The 20,623-nt window shown below is 42.1% G+C and overlaps 1 protein-coding gene across 1 annotated transcript in view; it reads left to right on the top strand.

Annotated features, from left to right (window-relative positions):
* The window catches only part of Gldc (glycine decarboxylase), a 90,248-nt gene that overhangs the window by 50,017 nt on the left and 19,608 nt on the right, over positions 1-20,623 (top strand). Inside the window, exons 16-17 of the mRNA XM_048347063.1 lie at positions 11,791-11,866; positions 19,360-19,485. Of these exons, the coding sequence (XP_048203020.1) occupies positions 11,791-11,866; positions 19,360-19,485 (202 nt within the window). The remainder of the gene's footprint in view (positions 1-11,790; positions 11,867-19,359; positions 19,486-20,623) is intronic.

Genomic DNA, 20,623 nt, shown 5'->3' with positions numbered 1-20,623 from the left:
GCACTGTGGCTCAAGTGGTAGAATGCTAGCCTTGAGCAAAAAGAAGCCAGGGATAGTGCTCAGGCCCTGAGTCCAAGGCCCAAGACTGGCAAAAAAAAAAAAAAAAAAAAAAGAAAAGAAAAAAAGAAAAAGAATAAGATTATAGGGCTGGGAAATAGCTTAGTGGTAGAGTGCTTGCCTAGCATGCATGAAGCCCTAGGTTCGATTCCTCAGTATTACATAAACAGAAAAAGCCACAAGTGGCACTTTGGCTCAAGTAGTAGAGTGCTAGCCTTGAGCAAAAGAAGTGGAGGGTCAATGTGCCCAGGCCCTGAGTTCAAGCCCCCGGACTGGCAAAAAAAAAAAAAAAAAAAGAATAAGATTATAGCCAGGGGCCTGTGGCTCACACCTGTATTCCTAGTTACTCAGAAGGCTGAGAGCTGAAAATTGTGGTTTGAAGCCAGCCCAGGAGAGAAAGTCCATGAGATGCCTATCTCCAATAAGCTACTCAGAAAAGGCCAGAAGTGGCTTTGTGGCTCAAGTGGTAGAGTGCTAGCCTTGATCACAGACAGGTCAGGGACAGAGCCCAGGCCTGAGTTCAAGCCCCAGGACTAGCCAAAAAGAAAAGAAAAGAAAAGAACAAAACATATTATAACCAAGAGGCTTTGTACTCAAAATGTGACTTCTGGAATACCTTGGTATGACTACATAATAATAAAAACAACAACAATAATGAAATGAGATTGTAGCTGTGTGTGGTGGAGTATGCCTGAAATCCTAGCACTTGTGCACTAGAGACAGGATGATCCTAAGTTAGAAGCTAGCTTAGATAACATAGCAAGACTGATTAAAAAAAAACAACCCCCCCAAAAAACCAAAAAAGACTGAGACTTTAAGCATACAAGTTAACTCCTAACAAAAATCAGCATCACAGTATAGTAGTGCCAGAAGAGTTAGGGATCTATCACTATTTTTTTTTTTTTTGCTAGTCTTGGGGCTTGGACTCAGGGCCTGAGCACTGTTCCTGGCTTATTTTTGCTCAAAGCTAACACTCTACTTCTTGAGCCACAGTGCCATTTCCGGCTTTTTTTGTTTATGTGGTACTGAGGAATCAAACCTAGGGCTTCATGCATGCTAGGCAAGCACTCTACGGCTAAGCCACATCCCCAACCCTGTCACTAATTTTTTAAAAAGACCATTCCCCTCTTTAGCCCTCATTTTAAAAAAATAATCTGTGAAATTAAATTTTTTTTTGAAAAAAAAAATTATTTTAAGGGGGCTGGGGATATGGCCTAGTGGCAAGAGTGCTTGCCTCGTATACATGAGGCCCTGGGTTCAATTCCCCAGCACCACATATACAGAAAATGGCCAGAAGGGGCGCTGTGGCTCAAGTGGCAGAGTGCTAGACTTGAGCAAAAAGAAGCCAGGGACAGTGCTCAGGCCCTGAGTCCAAGCCCCAGGACTGGCCAAAAAAAAAAAAAAAAAAAAAAATTTAAAAAGCAGAAGCCTGGGCTGGGAATATGGCCTAGTGGTAAAGTGCTCACCTCATATACATGAAGCCCTAGGTTCGATTCCTCAGCACCACATATATAGAAAACAGCCAGAAGTGGCACTGTGGCTCAAGAGGTAGAGTGCTAGCCTTGAGCAAAAAGAAGCCAGGGGCAGTGCTCAGGTTCTGAGTCTAAGTCCCAGGACTGGTCAAAAAACAAACAAACAAACAAAGCAGAAACCTTCAGCAAAATCTCCTTGGCACTTGCTAAAATGTGATTTCCTAGGCTTCACTCCAGATCTCCTGATCACAATATTCAGGGATTGGGACTAAGAATCTTTCATTTCATAAATAGGAAGGAATTGACCTAGTAAAAACCAAACCTTTATTGAAACTATCATTCAGCTTTTTAATGTCAAAATGAAGAAACTTCACCCCCTAGTGGTGGAATGTGATCACATTTTCAATGTCCTAGAATCTTCCTTTCCTTTCCTTTTTCCTTCCCTTTTTCCTTTTTCCTTTTTCCTTTCCCCTTTCCTTTTTCCTTTTTCCTTTCCTTTCCTTTCTTTTCTTTTCTTTTCCTTTCCTTTCCTTTTTTTTCTTGCCAGTACTAGGGCTTGAATTCGGGGCCTGAGCTCTATTCCTGAGCTTCTTTTGCTCAAGGCTAGCACTCTACCACTTGAGCCACAGAGCCACTTCTGTTTTTTTTTTTTTTTTTCTGTTTATATGGTACTGAGGTATCAAACCCAGGGCTTCATACATGCTAGGCGAGCACTCTACCAACAAGTCATATCCCCAGCTCCTAGAATTTCAAAAGACGGTTTGAACTCTGCTCTTCTGTAGGTGATTTCCTAGCCAAGATCCTAGAAAGCTGAGCTTTTGTGTTCAAGGCTAGCACTCTACCACTTGAGCCACAGCTCCATTTGTAGCTTTTTGGTAGTTAGTAAGAGATAGAGTCTCATGGACTTTTCCTGCCTGCCTGGCTTCAAACCACAATCCTCAGGTCTCAGCCTCCTGAGTAGCTAGGATTACAGGTGTGAGCCACCAGTGCCCTACTCAAGTGTGTGTCTTTAAAGCTACCCCAGAGATTGCAATTTGCAGACAGGATTGAAAACCACTGTCTTATTTAGTTCTGTCTTTACCTTAATTTTCTCTATTCTTTTTATTGCTTGCCATCCCACTCTTACAGGAGGTTTAGGGATCTATCCAGCTCCCTAGAGTCCCTTCATTTCTGAGAGATGGGCTGGGTACTATGTTTAGGCTTAGCTGACATATCCATGGTCCCAAGGAGGTGTTGTGTGTTAGACAGGGCCATGCTTCCAGGCATTTTGATATCTACTTTCAGGGAGAGGGGGAAAGTATGCACAGTAGATTTCATATGCATAAGGTGATCTTTTTATTGTTATTTCAACAGGGTTACAATCTTGTTTTGGTTTGTTTGTGCTAGTCTCTGCATGGATGTATTGTACATTATATATTATTATTATTCTGTACCCCAGAACTACCTAAACATTGGCTAATTCATCATTATGTACAGTAGACTAGTGTCACAGTGGAAGGATTTAGATGGGCTTCATATTTACTGTAAGAAGAGACAAGATTTCTGGACTGTAGACAGAAAGAATGTGCTGCACGAATCACCACAGAAGTGCACAGAAGTCCACAGAGGAGGCAGTCATAAATGTCATGGAACCTTCTTCTAGAATGGAGATTTTTACCTAGTTGAAGTTAGTTAATACTACCTATACTTTCCTAACAGTCTAGTTGCAAAGCAGTTTTGAATCTGAATATGTTTACTTTGGTGTTACTCTATGATTTAAAAAATACAAATACAACATTTTTTGGAAGTAGCCTTAGTGATATAGTTAATTTTTACAATTGCTATAATACATATATTGTACATAGAATTTATTAATTCATTTTTTGTTTTTGAGACAGGGTCTTGCTAGCTATGTACTTCAGGCTCTCAATAAACTCCTGATCCTCCTGCCTCAGCCTCTCATATGCTGTCATGAACGTTATCCCAGTTATTCACTTGCTCAAATCATAAACCCAGGAAGTTCTTTATAGCTTGGCATAGACTAGATCCTTGCCTGCCTCAGCCTCTCCTGGGCTGTCATGAAGCATATCCCTGATTTTTCATTTAGAGAGGAGTCAAATACTATTTCATTTCATTTCCATCTTCCACTGAGCTTATTAGCATGGCTCGCTGTTTCCATAACATTTTGCCACTATTAATGTCCCTCAGCAGGACACAAGCACATAGGAATTATTGGTTAAGCATTATGATATGATATAATGCTTAAGGCAGACAGAAATAGTTAACACCTTCCATGGGCCAACAAGTGAAAGACAAGCCAGAATTATACTTAACTCACTTGGCTTCTAAACTTGAGAAAATTGTTTCTGGTCTTTCTTTTTTTAAAACTGGCAAGTTGTGATCATGAATGAGATTGAGATGGCCACTTGATTGCTTTTTTATCCTGTGAAAGTTCTTAGTCTGAAGAGTGACCAGGCCTCCTCGTGACTCTCAAAACTTAATGTGTCTGAGAAACATCTGGAGAGGTTATGAAATTGCTAAGCCCCAGGCTTTCTGACTCAGTTATCTGAGCAAGGGCCCCCAAATTTATATTTCTAACATTCCCAGGTGAATGTCTGTAGGCAGGGATTGTGAGGTACTTCACTGGGTTGGAGAAGGGATTGACCTGGAGGAACACCAAAGAGGGAGATTTGGGGCAGATTATTTGCTATTTATAGTTCTTCACCTTCAACTTTGAAGCTCTGGCAAGCATCCTGTGCATATCACAGATTGTTTTTAGCAGGGAGGGTTGGTACTTAACTATTTGCCATCTCTCTGCTCTCCTTCTCTTTTCCTAGCTCTTTGTTTATCTTATTGATCATCTCTAATTTGGAACCAGGGTAATCTGAAGGCTAGACCTGTAAGCCCTGAATACAGAATGCTTTCACAAAGAAACACCCATGGGGAGGAGGAGGGAACCAGGGAGGGGGAAAGGTGGGAGAAAAATGAGGGAGGAGGTAACAAGTTTGATAAGAAACTGAAGAAACTGTAACCCCTCTGTACATCACTTTGACAATAAATAAATAAATTATTTAAAAAGAGGGGTTGGGGATATGGCCTAGTGGCAAGAGTGCCTGCTTCATATACATGAGGCCCTGGGTTCGATACCCCAGCACCACATATACCGAAAATGGCCAGAAGTGGCGCTGTGACTCAAGTGGCAGAGTGCTAGCCTTGAGCAAAAAGGAAGCCAGGGACAGTGCTCAGGCCCTGAGTCCAAGGCCCAGGACTGGCCAAAAAAAAAAAAGAAAAAGCCAGAAGTAGTGCTGTGGCTCAAGTGGCAGAGTGCTAGCCTTGAGCAAAAAGAAGCCAGGGAAGGTGCTCAAGCCCTGAGTCCAAGCCCCAGGACTGGCACAAAAAAAAAAAAAAAAAAATAAATAAATAAAATGCTCACATGTCAAGAAAAAGAGAAAATAGAGTGAAGAAAGCCATCTTTGAGGGAATTCTGCTTCTCCTTCTTTTCTCCTCCCTCCTCTCCTTTTCCCCTGTCTGACATACAGTGGATTGGAAATAAGAGGCTCAATGGAGCAGGGCACTGATTGGTAGCTCATACCTGTAAACCTAGCTACTCAGGAATCTGAGATCTGAGAGTTTTGGTTCAAAGCCAGCCTGGGCAATAAAGTCTCCAAGACTTTTATCTCCAACTAAGCTTCAGAAAACCAGAAGTGGAGTAGTGGCTCAAAGTGGTAGAGCACTGTCTTTGAGCATAAAGAGCTCAGGGACAGTGCCCAGGCCCTGAGTTCAAGCCCCATAACAACAACAAAAACAAAAACACTCTGTAGGAGGCTTCATCGTAGGAATATTTATGACTACCTAAAAGAAGCTGGGGGAGTCCAGGCCTAAATGTACCTAGCAACTTCCCAATTATCTTGTTTTTGTGTTATCACTCAAGAACAGAGTTTTTCTGTTTCTTGTGATCTCTTTCCTGAGTATTCTCTCTAGTCAAAGATTTACTAAAAATATGGGCTGAGAATGTGGCTGATGGTAGAGTGCTTGCCTAGTGTGCATGAAGCCTGGGTTCAATTTCTCAGTACCACATAAACAGAAAAAGCCAGAATTGATTCTGTGGCTCAAGTGGTAGAGGAATAGCCTTGAGCAAAAGAAGCCCAGGGACAGTGCTCAGGCCCTGAGTTCAAGCCCCAGGACTGGAAAAATAAAAGATTTAATAAAACTAGACGCGTTCTGTTCTTAGACAAATTGTTCATCAAGGGGAATTGTATCTCATTTAACATTTAAAGAAAGGGAAAGTGATAGAAGGAATGTAAGCATATACATTCTTCAATAGTTGGTTCAATTCCATGCTGCTCTAGTGTTTTTCAGCCTTAGTTTCTGATTCTTAGTTCATGATTCTAGCATTTCTGGTTTCTTTTTCATTGTTGTGGTCAGTGGTTAGGCTTGAACTCAGGGCCTGGTCCTTGAGCTCTTTCCCTCAAGGATAGTGCTCTACCACTTTGGACCACAGCACCACTTCTAGTTTTCTGGTGGTTCATTGGAGATACGAGCCTCACAGACTTCCTGCCTGGGCTGACTTTGAATCCAGGTCTTCACATCTTAGCCTCCAGAGTAGTTAGAATTACAGTACAGGTGTGAGCCACTGGCGTCTGCTCAGTGGGAGCATCTTGTTTTTAGGCTGTCTTGGGCAAAAAAAAAACAAAAAACCCCAAAAAACAAGATTCTATCTCAACCAATAATCTTAAATATTACTTAATTTAAAAAGAATAAATTTAAAGAGATTTTTTTAAAATCATTCATTTGTGGTTGGTAGAATTGAACCCAGGCCTCATGCATACTAGGCAAGCATTCCACTACTAAGCCACATTCCCATCCCTTAAAGATAATTTTTAAGCATAAATTTATTACTATGACAATTTAAAACAAAACCCAAAACATTAGCTGGGTGGCAGTGCCTCACACCTGTAAGCCTTGAACTGAAGAGCTGCCCAGGCCCAGAGCTCAAGCCCCACAACTGACAAAAAAAAACATAAACAAAAAACATTTATTTCACCTGTGTGTAATAGGGTACATTAAGTGCATATCACAGATGAGGCAACTAGGATCCAGAGCAATGATTTACTTGGAACCAAACAGCTTTTCAAAGCGGTAAAAAAAATCAATGAAGATTTTGATACTACAACCAAAAGATGCTCCAGGATGCCCAGGTCAAACCTTTTTGTTAGTTTTTCTAAGGAATGAATGACTTTAACACACTTGTGTTGTAGGAAAGTTTTAATAACACTCCCCATAAAATAGTTCCTGGTTGCTAGCCACGAAAAATGTCTTGGGTTATCTTGAGCTGAAAAGCAATTTATTGAAATCAGAGGTGATTTCTTAAAAAAAAAAAAAAAAAAATGGAAAACTAGGCTTCAGAAATAAGCCAGACTAGAGAGGCTGGCAGTAGAGGACAATTTGGAGTCACACCAGGGTGAGAGACACAGACCCCACTATGGAACATCTTTGTCTATTCCTTAGGTTTTAGATTTATACAGATTTGGGCTGGATATTTTATTGGTTGGGACTGGCTATGTGTCCCTATCAAGGAATGGTTAGTGGCTGAGTAAATCTTGTTTCTTTCTTTCTTTTTTTATTTTTTGGCTTGTCAGTCATGGAGTTTGAACTGTCCCTAAGCTTTTATGCTCAAGGCTAGTATTCTACCATTTGAGCCACAGTTCTACTTCCAGTTTTCTGGTGATTAAATGGAGATAAGAATCTCTTGGACTTTCCTGCCTGAGTTGGCTTCCAACTGTGATCCTCAGATCTCAGCCTCCTAAGTAGCTGGGATTACAGGCCGTGAGTCCCCAGTGCCCAGCCCCCTTTCTGTTTCTATAGAGTGCGGGACTCTGCTTCTCCCCTGGACTCATCCAAAGGGAGAATTCTCCCCAGTAACAAAGCTGTTCAAAGACTCCAAGTCACCATGTATGGAGTCCTGAAAACAGCACTAGTGAAAACCCAGGGAGTTTCCTGTGTTTCTATGCACATTCATGTGTTCATTTTTACTGTTGGTTGGTTAGTTTTCAGACCTTTTCTCCCATTCTGTAGCTTTTCTCTTCATCCTTTCAACAGGGTCTGTTTGAAATTTTTGGTTTTGTTTTTTCTTGAGATAGGATCTTGGTATGTAGCCCATGTTGGCTTTGAACTTGTGATCTTCCGGCTTCAGCTTTCCAAATGTTAGAATTCTAGTTGTGAGCCACTATACACTACAGCAAGCAATAACAAAATATTTTATTTTATTTTATTGCTGGTCTTGGGGCTAAAACTCTGGGTCTGGGTGCTGTCCCTGAGCTCCTTTTGGTCAAAGCCAGTGCTTTACCACTTGAGCCACAGCCCCACCTCCAGCTTTTTCTGTGCTTAATTGGAGATAAGTTTTTCATGGACTTTCCTACCTGGGCTGGCTTTGAACCATGATCCTCAGATCTCAGCCTCTTAAGTTGCTAGGATTACAGGTGTGAGCCCTCAGTAACCAGCTCAACAAAGTATTTTAAAGAGCACAAGTTTGTAATGACGAGGAAGTCCAGTTTATTTATTTGTAATTTTATGGTCTGTACTTTTTCTTGGTGCTAGGATTGAGCTCAAGGTCTGAGTATGCTAAGTGCACTGATAAGGCTTAGATTTTCATTAACAAGGACCAATGGAATTTCTTCTGTTTTAACTGAGTTGCACCTGGACGATTCATGTAATTACACAATTGTTCTAGTCTCTTGTGCTCTGTGGAATTTCTCATGGATTCTTTGTAGAGTGAGTCTGGGTTTTAGAAAAAGTTATCTGCTGGTTTTCCCTCATTCTGGGTTAAAACATAAAACACAGTATAGTCCCTTCCTCTGCGTGAGTAAACATACATTAAAGGGCTTTATTTTCTAGAATAAGCTTGTGTTCTTCCTTTCTGTGATCCTAAGTTCCCCCATATACTGGTCCAGTCCTCCCTGCAGCCAGCTCTGTAGCTTGAAGCTACTACCCTTTCATCTTAAACAGATATCCTAGCTGCTCCTTCACATATAGTAGTGATGGGCTCTCTAGCTGGGTTATGCAGATAAGCAGTTATTTTTTTATAATACTTTTCCACCAACAGATGGCACTAATAATTCCCCTTATTTTAATAACTTCCTAGTAGTAAGGTTTGTGTGATATTTAAACATATTTGTACTTTCTTTTCAGTTGAAACTAGCTGATTTTGTTTTGTTTTTGTTTTTTGCCAGTCCTGAGGCTTGAACTCAGGCCTGAGCACTCTCCTTGGCTTCTTTTTGCTCAAGACTAGCACTCCACTGCTTGAGCCACAGTGCCACTTCCAGCTTTTTCTATATATGTGGTGCTGAGGAATCGAACCCAGGGCTTCATATATACGAAGCAAGCACTTTACCACTAGACTATATTCCCAGCCCTGAAACCAGCTGATTTTAAGAGTATCTGAGGGAAAAAAAAAAAAAAACCAGCCAGCATTACTGATCAAGCCTTTATATAGTAAGTACATTACCTTCCTTTTGGTTGACTGGCTCATACCTGCAAAAGCTCTTTTCTCTCTCAATCTACCCTTTGGCCTTGAAATGAAACAAGATAAAGTTCTAAGAAAAATGCAGGGTAAATAGAAAATACATTGCTTAAAATAGGAAAGGGATGGCATTCATGTTCATTGCTTGGACTGAAGTGTTGGAATTCAATTTGAGCAGATTTCCTAAACATCATCATCATCATCATCATCATCATCATCATCATCATCATCATCATACCCTCTGGTTGAGATAAAAACAGGCATGAGCTGGCATACAGGCATGAATGAGTGTGAACTGTGCAATCATTTCCCATCTATACAACATATATAAATTGGTCTTATCAGCTAAGGGCTGTGAGAGCTGGAGCCAGTGGCTCAAGCCTGTAATGCTAACCACTCAGAAGGCTGAGAACGGAGGATCACAATTTGAAGCCATCCCCAGCAGGAAAGTTGTGTGAGACTCTCATGTCCAATTAGCCACCAGAAAAGACAGAAGTGGACCTGTGGCACAGGTCGTAGAACACTGGCTTTGAGCAAAAAAAGCACAGGGGCCGCACCCAGGTCCTGAGTTCAAGCCCAAGGATCAGCACAAAAAATAAAACTGTGAGAGGTTGTGGGAGGTGGAAGATCATTCACTTAGTCAGCACTTAATGAGCATCCCTTTTACCAGTCTTCTTGGTATAGCGAATACAACTATGAACAAGGCAGACAAGACTCGCAGGGATGGCTTCTTTGTGAAAGTGGCATTGGAGCTGAGTTTATTTTGAAGGTAGATGTCTGAGGTGCAAGGATCAAGAGGAAGACATTTCCCAGCACAGGGAACATGGCAGTGCAGAAACTGGCTTGCCATGTGTGTTTCAGGGAAGGAGGAAGGCCTACTGGCCAAAGGTTGGTTGGAGACAAGAGTGTAGTGAGATCACAGGTCAATTGGGGGTTTGTAGGTCCTGGAACCAACCTGGACTGGTGGCTTTTGGAAGATTGTACAGAGTTGGAACTCATTGCAGAATGGGTAGGATGAGGACTAGCTGATCATCACATCTGTGCTATGAAACCCATACAATATTTAGATGAGGACATCGAGACTCAGGGAGACCCTGTAACGAAGCCTGCCAATGATTTCCTGGAGGGTACGTATTTTCTTGTTCTCAAAATAAAAATCACTAGCATTTGAGATTCAGAACTGGTACAATAGAAGAGCAGCCATTGTCTTTCTGAAGAGGGACAGAGAGCAAGAGTAAAGCTGACTCCTTCATAAGTGAGGAAGCTGGGTGTCTCGGGTCTCGTGGGTCTTGTAGCTAAACCTCTCAGTTCAGTCAAGTAGATGAGAGTCTCTGAAGGGAAATTAATGGCTTCTCTAATGACATTTTTTTTGGCCCATCCTGGGGCTTGAATTCAGGGCCTGAGCACTGTCCCTGGATTCTTTTTGCTCAAGGCTAGCACTCTACCTCTTGAGCCATAGCATCTCTTCTGGCCTTTTCTCTTTATGTGGTGCTGAGGAATCGAGTCCAGGGCTTGATGATTGCTAGGCAATCACATTCCCAGCTAAGGCACATTCCCAGCCCCCTAATGACCTTTAATCTTTGGGGAGCTAGTGTGCTTCAAGGAACACTTCTGCATGCAAAGGGAGTACGCAACTTGGTGAGCCAGGCCAGCAGTGTACTGAAGTCTCTACTTGTTGCCCTTTTGGATCAGTAACACTCGGACCTCATTTTCTTCATGTGCAAACTAGGGCTGAGTGTCTACATCTCAAGAGCCTTAGGAATGGAGGACATACGCATTTTGAATGGGACAAAAACTCTATTCATGTCCTTCCCGCATAAGGTACTGACATTAAATTTCAGTTTGCAGTTGACTCAGCATTGCTCACAGGAATATGAGTCACTAAAAATATGCCAAAGTAGTTCCTGACAGGGCTGTTGAGAAGAGTCTGGCAATCTTCACCAACCATGTGCCTGTAGGGCCTGGGAAAGTTAGGATCCTGACAATACCTGATAATACCAGGACCCTATCATTTATTAGTCTAGATGTGATCATTGTGATGGCAGGTATATGTCTTAATAATAACTATTACCTTTGAAAGACACCTATTGAAGTTTAAGCTGATAAAATAGGATAGCTGAGGTCTGATTCAAGATTACCTAACTCTGCTTAGGTGCAGGTCCTAGTTACTCAGAAGGCTGAGATTTGAGGATTGTGGTTCAGAGCCAGCCAGGAAAGGAAAGTCAATGAGACTCTTATTTCCTTTTAGCCTCCAAGTAGCCAGAAGTAGAGCTCTGGCTGAAGTGGTAGAGGCCTTGCCTTGAACACAAAATCTCAGGGACAATGCCCAAGCCTTGAATTCAAGTCGCAGGAACAGCACTTTAAAAAAATAAATGACCTAGCTTAGCATGAAGGCGTTCGTGAGGGATATGGTAGGAAACAAGGTTTGACCATAATTTTGTTCTTCTTTACACTGAGTGGTAAGTATTTAGTGGTGTGTTTTTTTCTGTTGTATTCCAATTTTGATATAATTTTGAAATTTTCAATAATGATAAAGACTTAATTGATATGTGGTTTTGAGCTTAGAAGTCAATCTTTGGGTGAGCTGTAGTGCCAGACTGAATGCTGTTCGGGACCTTTTGTCTCACACAGAGATCCTAGATGAGCTTTCCCCAGTGTCTGGGAAAGTTAGAATGTTTCATACACTGGTGAACACATGACTAGCGCTCATTGCTTATTGACACAGAGACCAAAACCTTGCTATTTCTCTTCTTGTCTTTTCAGTGGAGCCCAGGGAGAATATGCTGGACTAGCTACTATCCGAGCCTACTTAGACCAGAAAGGAGAGAGGAACAGAACGGTGAGGATGGATGGGGGCACTTGTCACCATGAGGGGGCAGCAGGCTCTGCTCTCAGGTCCTTTTCACTTCATGGGATAGATACTCTCTCATTCTTCTTGGAAGCAGATGGAGAGAGGGAGGTATAATCAAGAAACAAATTCCTGTGAACTGACCATTCAGATTCTTGCCTCCAAGACATCTACTTAACCATTTTGAGGGAAAACATTCAGAGATAAAAGGCTTTTTTGCAAACCCAGCATGTAAAAGTCAGCCAGCTGGCTGAGGAACTACTTTCTCTAGGGAACACAGTGGAGGAAGGGGCAGGAATGTGACCATAGTGAGCCTTTCTCCTTGGCTCAGCCCTGGCCTTGGGCCTGGATGAAAGGCAAAGACCACATTAATTCTTCTGTAAACCCTACTGTGCCTAAGCACAGTTCTCATCACATATATGCTGAAAAGTATTTCTTGAACAAATAAATTTCTCATTAGAGGATTCTCAGATCTAAGCAGAAGCAGCAACAAAAAGATGTAGTGCTAGCAGAGTTCATGTTTCTGCTTCATTGTTTGCTTTAGGAATGAGATTCTAGTATTCAGAACCCAAGCTGCCTCTTAGAGGCCTTTGTGCGTGCCCGTAGGTGCTAATGGGCACTATTAATCCCTAGAAACTGTGCCTTTTAACATTGGCCTCAGGTTGTGGCTGACAGAGGCATGCAATCCTGGATCTTTCATTTTGGTGGCCAGTGCTATGCTAGGGTTTCTGCTGAGCTGGAAAGTTAGGAGTTCTTGAAGCATAGGATAGGATTTAAGAGCAGAGCAAAACCTCTGCCCCACCTAGGAGAATTCCAGACAAGGGTATAGGATGTTTCTGCTCAAATAAGTGGCATTGAGTGCATGATAGCTTTATTTTGGTTCATTCTTGGCTTTATTAAAACTGCAAGACTGTTTATGGCCAGTTGCCTGAGATTTGCAGTGAGGAATTTTGACTTTCATTTCCCTTTCAAACAAGGGAAAGGGAGGAACCTTTATTTATTTATTTATTTTTGGTAGGATCTTTCTGTGTAATCTAAGAGAGCATGGAATTCACCCTCACCTGGGATTCCAGGTGTTTTCTACCACAATCAACATTAGGATTGATTTTTTCGTACGTGTGTGTGCCAGTCCTGGGCCTTGAACTCAGGGCCTGGGCACTGACTCTCCCTGAGCTTTGTTTTGCTCAGGGTTAGCACTCTACCACTTGAGCCACAGCGCCACTTCTGGCCTTTTCTGTTTATGTGGTCCTGAGGAATCAAACCCAGGGCTTCATGCATGCTAGGCAAGCACTCTACCATTAAGCCACATTCCCAGCCCAAATATTCTCTTTGTCTTTTTGTTGTTGGTGGTGGTGAATGTGGGGCTTGAACTCAGGGTGCATTCCCTGAGCTTTTTCACCCAAGGCCATAGTGCCACTTCCTTTTTTAGAGAGTTTTGAAAAAATAAGCCATTCATGATTCAATAAGCTGCAAAATACTTGCAAAACTGTTTGGTGTAAGTGAACTGAACACCTCATGGGGGGAAAGGGAAAGGGGGAGGAGGGAGGGGTGTATGAGGGACGAGGTAACAAACAGTACAAGAAATGTATCCAATGCCTAACGTATGAAACTGTAACCTCTCTGTACATCAGTTTGATAATAAAAATTTGAAAAAAAAATAAGCTGCAGAACCCTGGCCATGTACAGAGAGCATGTATTAGGCAGAGAGAAACTGAGGGATAGCTCAGACAGATAGAGATTCTGATATTCCAATATAGATTTGTTCGCTAGGGTTTTCTCTTTTTTGTGTATGCCAGTTCTGGGGTTTGAACTCGAGGCCTGGACATTGTCTGAGCCTTTCTGTTCTAGGCTAGCATTCTAATACTTGAGCCACAGCTCTACTTCTGGATTTTTTTGGTTTTAATTGGAGATAAGAGTCTCACAGACTTTCTTCCCCTGGCTGGCTTTGAACCACAATCCTCAGATCTCAACCTCCAGAGTAGCTGGGAATTCAGGCATGAGCTGCTAGTGTTTGGCTTTGTTTTTTGTTTGGTCTTTTTTCTTGTTCTAGTTCTAGAACTTGAATTCAGGGTTTCATGTTAACTTGGCTGGTGCTCTACTACTTGAGCCACACCTCTACTTCCCACTTATTACTGGTTAGTTGGAAATAAGAGTCTTGTAGATTTGTCTGCTTAGTCTGGCTTCAAACTAAGATCCACAGATCTCAGGTTTCTGAGTAACTAGGATTATTGACACAAGCTACCAGCACCAGCTTTCCCCATGTTTTTGAATTCTTTAAGTAAATAAGTTTTGCATTTTCTAAGGAAAAATGCTCTTGGGACTCCAGAAGCTCAACCCTTTTTTTTTTTTTTTGGCCAGTCCTGGGCCTTGGACTCCGGGCCTGAGCACTGTCCCTGGCTTCTTCCCGCTCAAGGCTAGCACTCCGCCACTTGAGCCACAGCGCCGCTTCTGGCCGTTTTCTGTATATGTGGTGCTGGGGAATCGAACCTAGGGCCTCGTGTATCCGAGGCAGGCACTCTTGCCACTAGGCTATATCCCCAGCCCTCAACCCTTTTTTTAATTTTATTTGTGGGGCTGAACTCAGAGCCTGGATGCTGTCCCTGAGCTTCTTTTGCTGAAGGCTACCATTTTACCACTTGAATCACAGCAGTACCCCTGGCCTTTTCTGAGTAGCGTATTGGAGACAAGAGTCTCACCGACTTTTCTACCCTACCTGGTTTCGAACTACAATTCTCAGATCTCAGCTTCCTGAGTAACATGGGTTACAGGTGTGAGCCACCAGCGTCCGGCAGTCAACACTTTTATGGAATCTGGAGATGAGGTATTTCCAGTTGTCTGGTCAGTTGACACAGTGTGACTCCTTTGTTTTTCCTCCATGGTGTGCAAGCACGAAGGTCACCTTTGGAGCTCTTGTTATATCCCTCTTTTACCATGACCTATCTGAGGATATAGGCTCCTTGGAAAGGGAACAAATCACATGTTTGGAGACCACACATTTGCATTGTTTGCGGAAGGCCTGTGTCCAATGACAAAAGACCATTTAGAATCCAGGTTCTTTCCACTATGATGTTTTTACACTTAGTCTTCCTAATTCTCCAGTCAGAGGCCATGAAGCATCTGTGAAGGTCTGGGAGTTGGGAAGCAAGCCAGAAAATGAGAAATCTATTGATTTAGCCAAGACAGTTTACTTCTATAACTTAATCTTCCTATCTCTTATTCCCTCTCCCCATTTTTGGGTCCTTCCTTCCCTTCCCACCCTCTTCTGGAATGATGTCTGTCCTGGCACTGTTGTCCTCACTGCTGTGACAGAAGTCTGTCTCTCAAGAAGATATTTTCATTTGAGAGGCAGAGAATGTTCTCCCTGTCCCTACAGGGAGAACAGAGAGTCAGGGAAGGCCATCTAGCCACTGAGCATGCAGAAATACACAGCTCCTCATTGTGGAAATGTTGCCATCTTTCTGGGTGAAAGACATTAATTAAGGCCAACTTTTTTAGTTAAGAAAATGACTTATTATTTAAATAATCAGTGAGGATTTTTCCACGTCAGTGATGTCTGAAGCAGCTGTCTTCACACAATAGACTCTGATGGAATCCAGTAAAATCTTTCCATTTTTTCTTGAGAAAGGCGTATGAGTGAAATCATGGGCTATAGAACTGACTGGGTTCTTGATGGTTTTCTTTTTCAAGTTGTTTGTTTCCCCTTCCAAAAGTTATTTTTGGATAGGCACCAGTGGCTCATACCTATAATCCTAGCTACTCAGGAGGTGGAGATCCAAGGATTGTGGTTTGAGACCAACCTGAGCAAGAAAGTCCCTGAGACTTCTTTTTTTGGTTGGTTGGGGGGGCTTGAATTTAGGGCCTAGGCACTATCCCTGAGCTCTTTACCTTCCTTTCTTTCAGGGCTTGAACTTCTCAGTGATCTCTACCACTTGAGTTACAGTTCCACTTCTGGCTTTTTCTGTTTGTGTGCTACTGAGGAATCGAACCCAGGGCTTCAGGCATGCTAGGCCAAGCTCTCTACCACTAAGCCACATACCCAGCCCTGTCTCTGAGCTCTTTGCTCACAGTTAGTGCTATAGCACTTAGAGCCACAACACCACTCCCTGTTTTCTGGTGGTTAATTGGAGATAAGAGTCTCACAGACTTTCCTGTCTAGGCTGGCATGGAACCACAGTCCTCAGATCCTAGACTACTAAGTAGCTAGGATTACAGAGTGAGCCACCAGTGCCCTGCTCTCTTGAGACTTTCATCTTCAATTAACCACCTAAGAAGCCGGAAGCGGAGCTGTGGCTCAAGTAGTATTGAGCGTGAATGCTCAGGGACAGTGCCCGTGCCCTGAGTTCAAGCCCAAAACTAAGTACACACACACACACACACACACACACACACACACACACACACACACACACTATTATTTTCATATTTGCTCTTAGGCTAAATTTCAAAGGTTTCCAAAATGGAATGTCTGAGTTCTCCATTTACTGGTTTAACTTTGAAAAATATAAATAAAAACATATAGCCACAATTGCTATGTATCAGTCAGTCTTACATACTTTACAACTAAGGCCAGCATGCTAGTCAAATATTAACTCAAGTTTGCCTTTTGGAGACTCAGTTTCCTTTATATATGGGAATGTTCTCTTTCCAGCTGCCTAAAGCAGCTGTGACCTTGGATACTGTGGCAAAACAGAAACCTTATCAGCACAGAAGCCTTCCTCCTTAATCCTCCTGTCTTTTGTGCGTATATGGGGTCTTGAACTCATGATATCATACCCTCTTGGCTTTTTTATACACAGCTGATGTTCTATCACTTGAGCCACAGCTTCACTTCCAGCTTTGCTGGTTAATAGGAGTATATTTGCTAGTTAATAGGAGTGTATTGCGAACTTTTCTGCCCCATCTGGCTTCAAACCAGGATCCTCAGATCTCAGCCTCCTGAGAGCTAAGAGTACAAGCCACCAATACCTGGCATAATCCTTCAACCTTTAGACAGGGCTTTTAAGGATGCATTCTGCCCATTCTTTCCCAGGTTCTCTAAAAATTAAGAGAACACAGCACCTATCTAAATGGTCATAAAATTCCCCCCAAAGCTGGACTCACTTTGGATAAATCACAGGCTTCAAATATTAGAACATGAGTATTCTTGGGGACCCATTTATTTTTAATTTTGGCTTTTTGCAAATACTTTGTTTTTTGTTTTGTTTTGTTTTGCCATTCCTGAGGCTTGAACTCAGGGCCTGGGCACTGTCCTTGAGCTTTTTTTGCTTAAGGCTAGCACTCTGTCACTTGAGCCATAGCGGCACTTTGGGCCATTTTCTATATATGTGGTGATGGGGAATCGAACCCAGGGCTTCATGTATATGAGGCAAGCACTTTTGCCACTAGGCCATATTCCCAGCCCTAGATAAAAGTCTTACGGACTTAACTGGATGGCTTTGAATTATGATCATCAGGTCTCAGCCTCCTCACTAGCTAGGACTATAAGTATGAGCCACCAATGCCCAGCTATATTCTTTTTTAACATTCCCTTTTTTCCTTTTTTTTATATTCTGTTATCAAAGGATCTTTTTATCCAGTGATCCTTTCTAGAATGAAGATAGCTTATGGAGAGAATAGTGACTTTGGTCTTGAGAAATCAAAGGAAAAAAATGTCTTAACTACAAAAGGGAAGCATTAAGACAAGAAAAAAGCATTTGAGACTAAAACAGCATATCCAGCATATGACCAGTGGCCTTTGAAAAAGTCACAAACTTTCTATCAGCAGAAGAGTAGCAGAGCAATTCCACTTTGCCTTGGGTTCAAGTTCTCTCTCTCTCTTTTTTTTTTAATACCCATACATTTTTCTTAAGAAGACACTTGGCTGTCTTTTAGGAAACTGCTGGATACTGTGTTTTTCTCTTCATAACCCTGCATTTTAAAAATTATTTTTTATAATGCCTATCCATTTTTTAAAGGAATTGCAACATTGCTTCTGGGACAAAAGAAATAAAGACCATGTTTAGGATAAGCAATGGTTTGTTTCATTGCATTCTGTAGTGCTGTCCTTTCCTGTTGGCTCATCAGATTTACAAGCACCTAGGTGCTTGCTTGCCTGAGTTTGTATAATGGCATGGAAGAAAGGAAATGTGATTTCAATCTAGGAATTCTAACATTGAACCTACCACCCACCTTTCCTAAAAAGCTAACACAGGGACTTAACAAGCACTCACAAAGCCTTGGGTTCAATACCCAGCCCTGAAGAACAAGCAAAAACAAAATCCCAGTGCATCTTTGAGCTCTAAGTCTGTAACTCTTGAGACTCTTCGTTCAATCTCTTCAACTTGAAGGTGCACCACATTTTTTTCTATTTCAAATGTATTTCTAAACCCCTTTCTTTTGGGGGGAGATTGGGCAGCTTTAGAGTTTGAACTCAAGGTCTCCTGCTTGCTAGGCTGGCACTCTGCCATTTGAGCTATGCCTCCAAGCCCTACTTTTTTGTAGGATTTTGGGGATGGAGTCTAGTGAATATTTCTGCTTGTGTGAACCTTTAAATTGTGGTCTCCCAGATCTCAACCTTTTAAGTCACTAGTATTACAGGTATGAACCAGTCACCAACGCCTAACTTCTAGACCTATCTTCCTTCCCTCCCCTCCCCTCCCCTCCCCTCCCCTTTCCTTTTCTTTTTTGCCAGTCCTGGGGCTTTGAACTCACAGTACCAGTATTATCAGTGAGCAAGTCATGTGATCACAGGGCAAAGACTGATTCATTTGCATGCTTATTGTATGATTTGTAGTGCAGCCCACAAATTCCTAGCAGAATAAGCACTTAATAAAGATTGACATATTAGTGTGTAGGTGCTGGGAGTCCTTGGATTCGGTCATTTATTGTCTTTCTTGGAGAGCCAACAGCAGCACTGAACTGAGATGCAGGCATTTGAATTTTAGAGTTTAACTTCCAATCAAATGTTTTGTAAGGTGCTTCACACATGGTGTAACTGATACAGGGTTCGAATAAGCACAGGCCCTATTTTAGTGTACTGGGGTGAAGGAGGACATTTAGGAAACAATATTTGAAGATTCAAATGGAAACTCCACTTTGGGACATTGTGTAATAACAATAATAATTGCAATAATTAAGGCACTAGTGGTCAGTTTCAATTAAAGCATATGGTGCCTTTTAAATTTGTGATACTGGGCTGGGGATATGGCCTAGTGGCAAGAGTGCTTGCCTCGTATACATGAAGCCCTGGGTTCGATTCCCCAGCACCACATATATAGAAAACGGCCAGAAGTGGCGCTGTGGCTCAAGTGGCAGAATGCTAGCCTTGAGCAAAAGGAAGCCAGGGACAGTGCTCAGGCCCTGAGTCCAAGGCCCAGGACTGGCCAAAATAAATAAATAAATAAATAAAATTTGTGGTACTAACATATTGTAGGACTTTTCTGTCAGGATTAAGAGCCTAATGGTCTTTGGCTTTCTGCTTTGCATCCTTTCTTTCCATTCCCAAGGTTTGCCTCATTCCGAAATCAGCACATGGAACCAATCCTGCTAGTGCTCACATGGCAGGCATGAAGATTCAGCCCGTGGAGGTGGATAAATATGGGAACATTGACACAGCTCACCTCCACGCCATGGTACTCAGCCTCCCTTAACAACAGATGGACGAGGTCAGGGTGGGGAGAGCCATGGGGGAGGGCTGAAGGGCTAGGTAGACATTCTCTTCTCTAGTGTTCTAATTAAAAGACTTCAGTTACTCCATTGAGTGGGTTTAAGGAAAATGGTGTAAAATCAGGAAGCCTAACAAACAGTCTCTAAGAAAATTGAAAAATTTAAAGTAGCAGTCATATTTTTGTTCCCCCATAAAATTGATTTTGTCTACTTTACCCCTCCCTTCTCCAACTGGGAGAAGACCTTTTCAACTGAAATCCCCACCCCCTAATTCCTGCCTCTAAGTCACTGAATGAATTATTCACAGTGATAGTAAGAGTATGCTCCTTGCAGGGCCTGCCTGCCTGCCTCTTTCTTCCCAACCTTCCCCATCTTCCCACATTAATAATCAAGTTGGTAATCATAGATTCAATGTTTGTATTTGAAGTTGAAGTACAAAGGAAGGATTTTTTTTTTTTTTTAATATTTGCTCCTGTCCCAGCCATACTGTGCTGGATTCTAGGCAGCATGCCACTCTGTTTCCTACAACCAACCCCCACTCCCAACCTCCCAACCTCCAGGAAGACGTTGCTTAGCAACCGTATCTGCTTTCTACCAGTGGACTGGAAGCTGCATCTTAAGAGGGAAGGAAATCAGTGGAATAGCAATGTGATTTTGTCAGGGTTATTAGGCATGGAGACTGAGAACGTCATGTAACTACCTTCAAAGAGAAGCTGAAAGTATACCCTGCCCGTCTCTTCATCTACCCCCTGTCCTTTCCATCACCAAACTTTTTTCCCCAACAAATATCCTGAGCTACTAGTTGTTAAATCTCTGATATAGAATATGACTTTATTTTCCTACAATTTCCACATGTGACTGATCTGATTTGCTACCTAGAGAAGAATCTTTAAAAGCAACAACAACAACAACAAATCCCCAAGAAATGAACCCTTTATATATACTTTCCTTCTTTAAAAGAAAAATAAAGATTTAAAAAAAATCAGAATAGTAATCCTTCCTTTTTTCTTCCTCCCTTCCTTCCTTTCTTTCCTTCCTTCTTTTTTCTTTCTCTTTTTCTCCTTCCTTCCTTCCTTTCTTTTATTTTTTTCCTTTCCTTCCTTC

This window comes from Perognathus longimembris, chromosome 1, assembly GCF_023159225.1.
Source record: "Perognathus longimembris pacificus isolate PPM17 chromosome 1, ASM2315922v1, whole genome shotgun sequence".
Lineage (NCBI taxonomy): Eukaryota > Metazoa > Chordata > Mammalia > Rodentia > Heteromyidae > Perognathus > Perognathus longimembris.
Note: the sequence above shows the minus strand (reverse complement) of the source record. Positions and strands in the feature narration are given on the sequence as shown.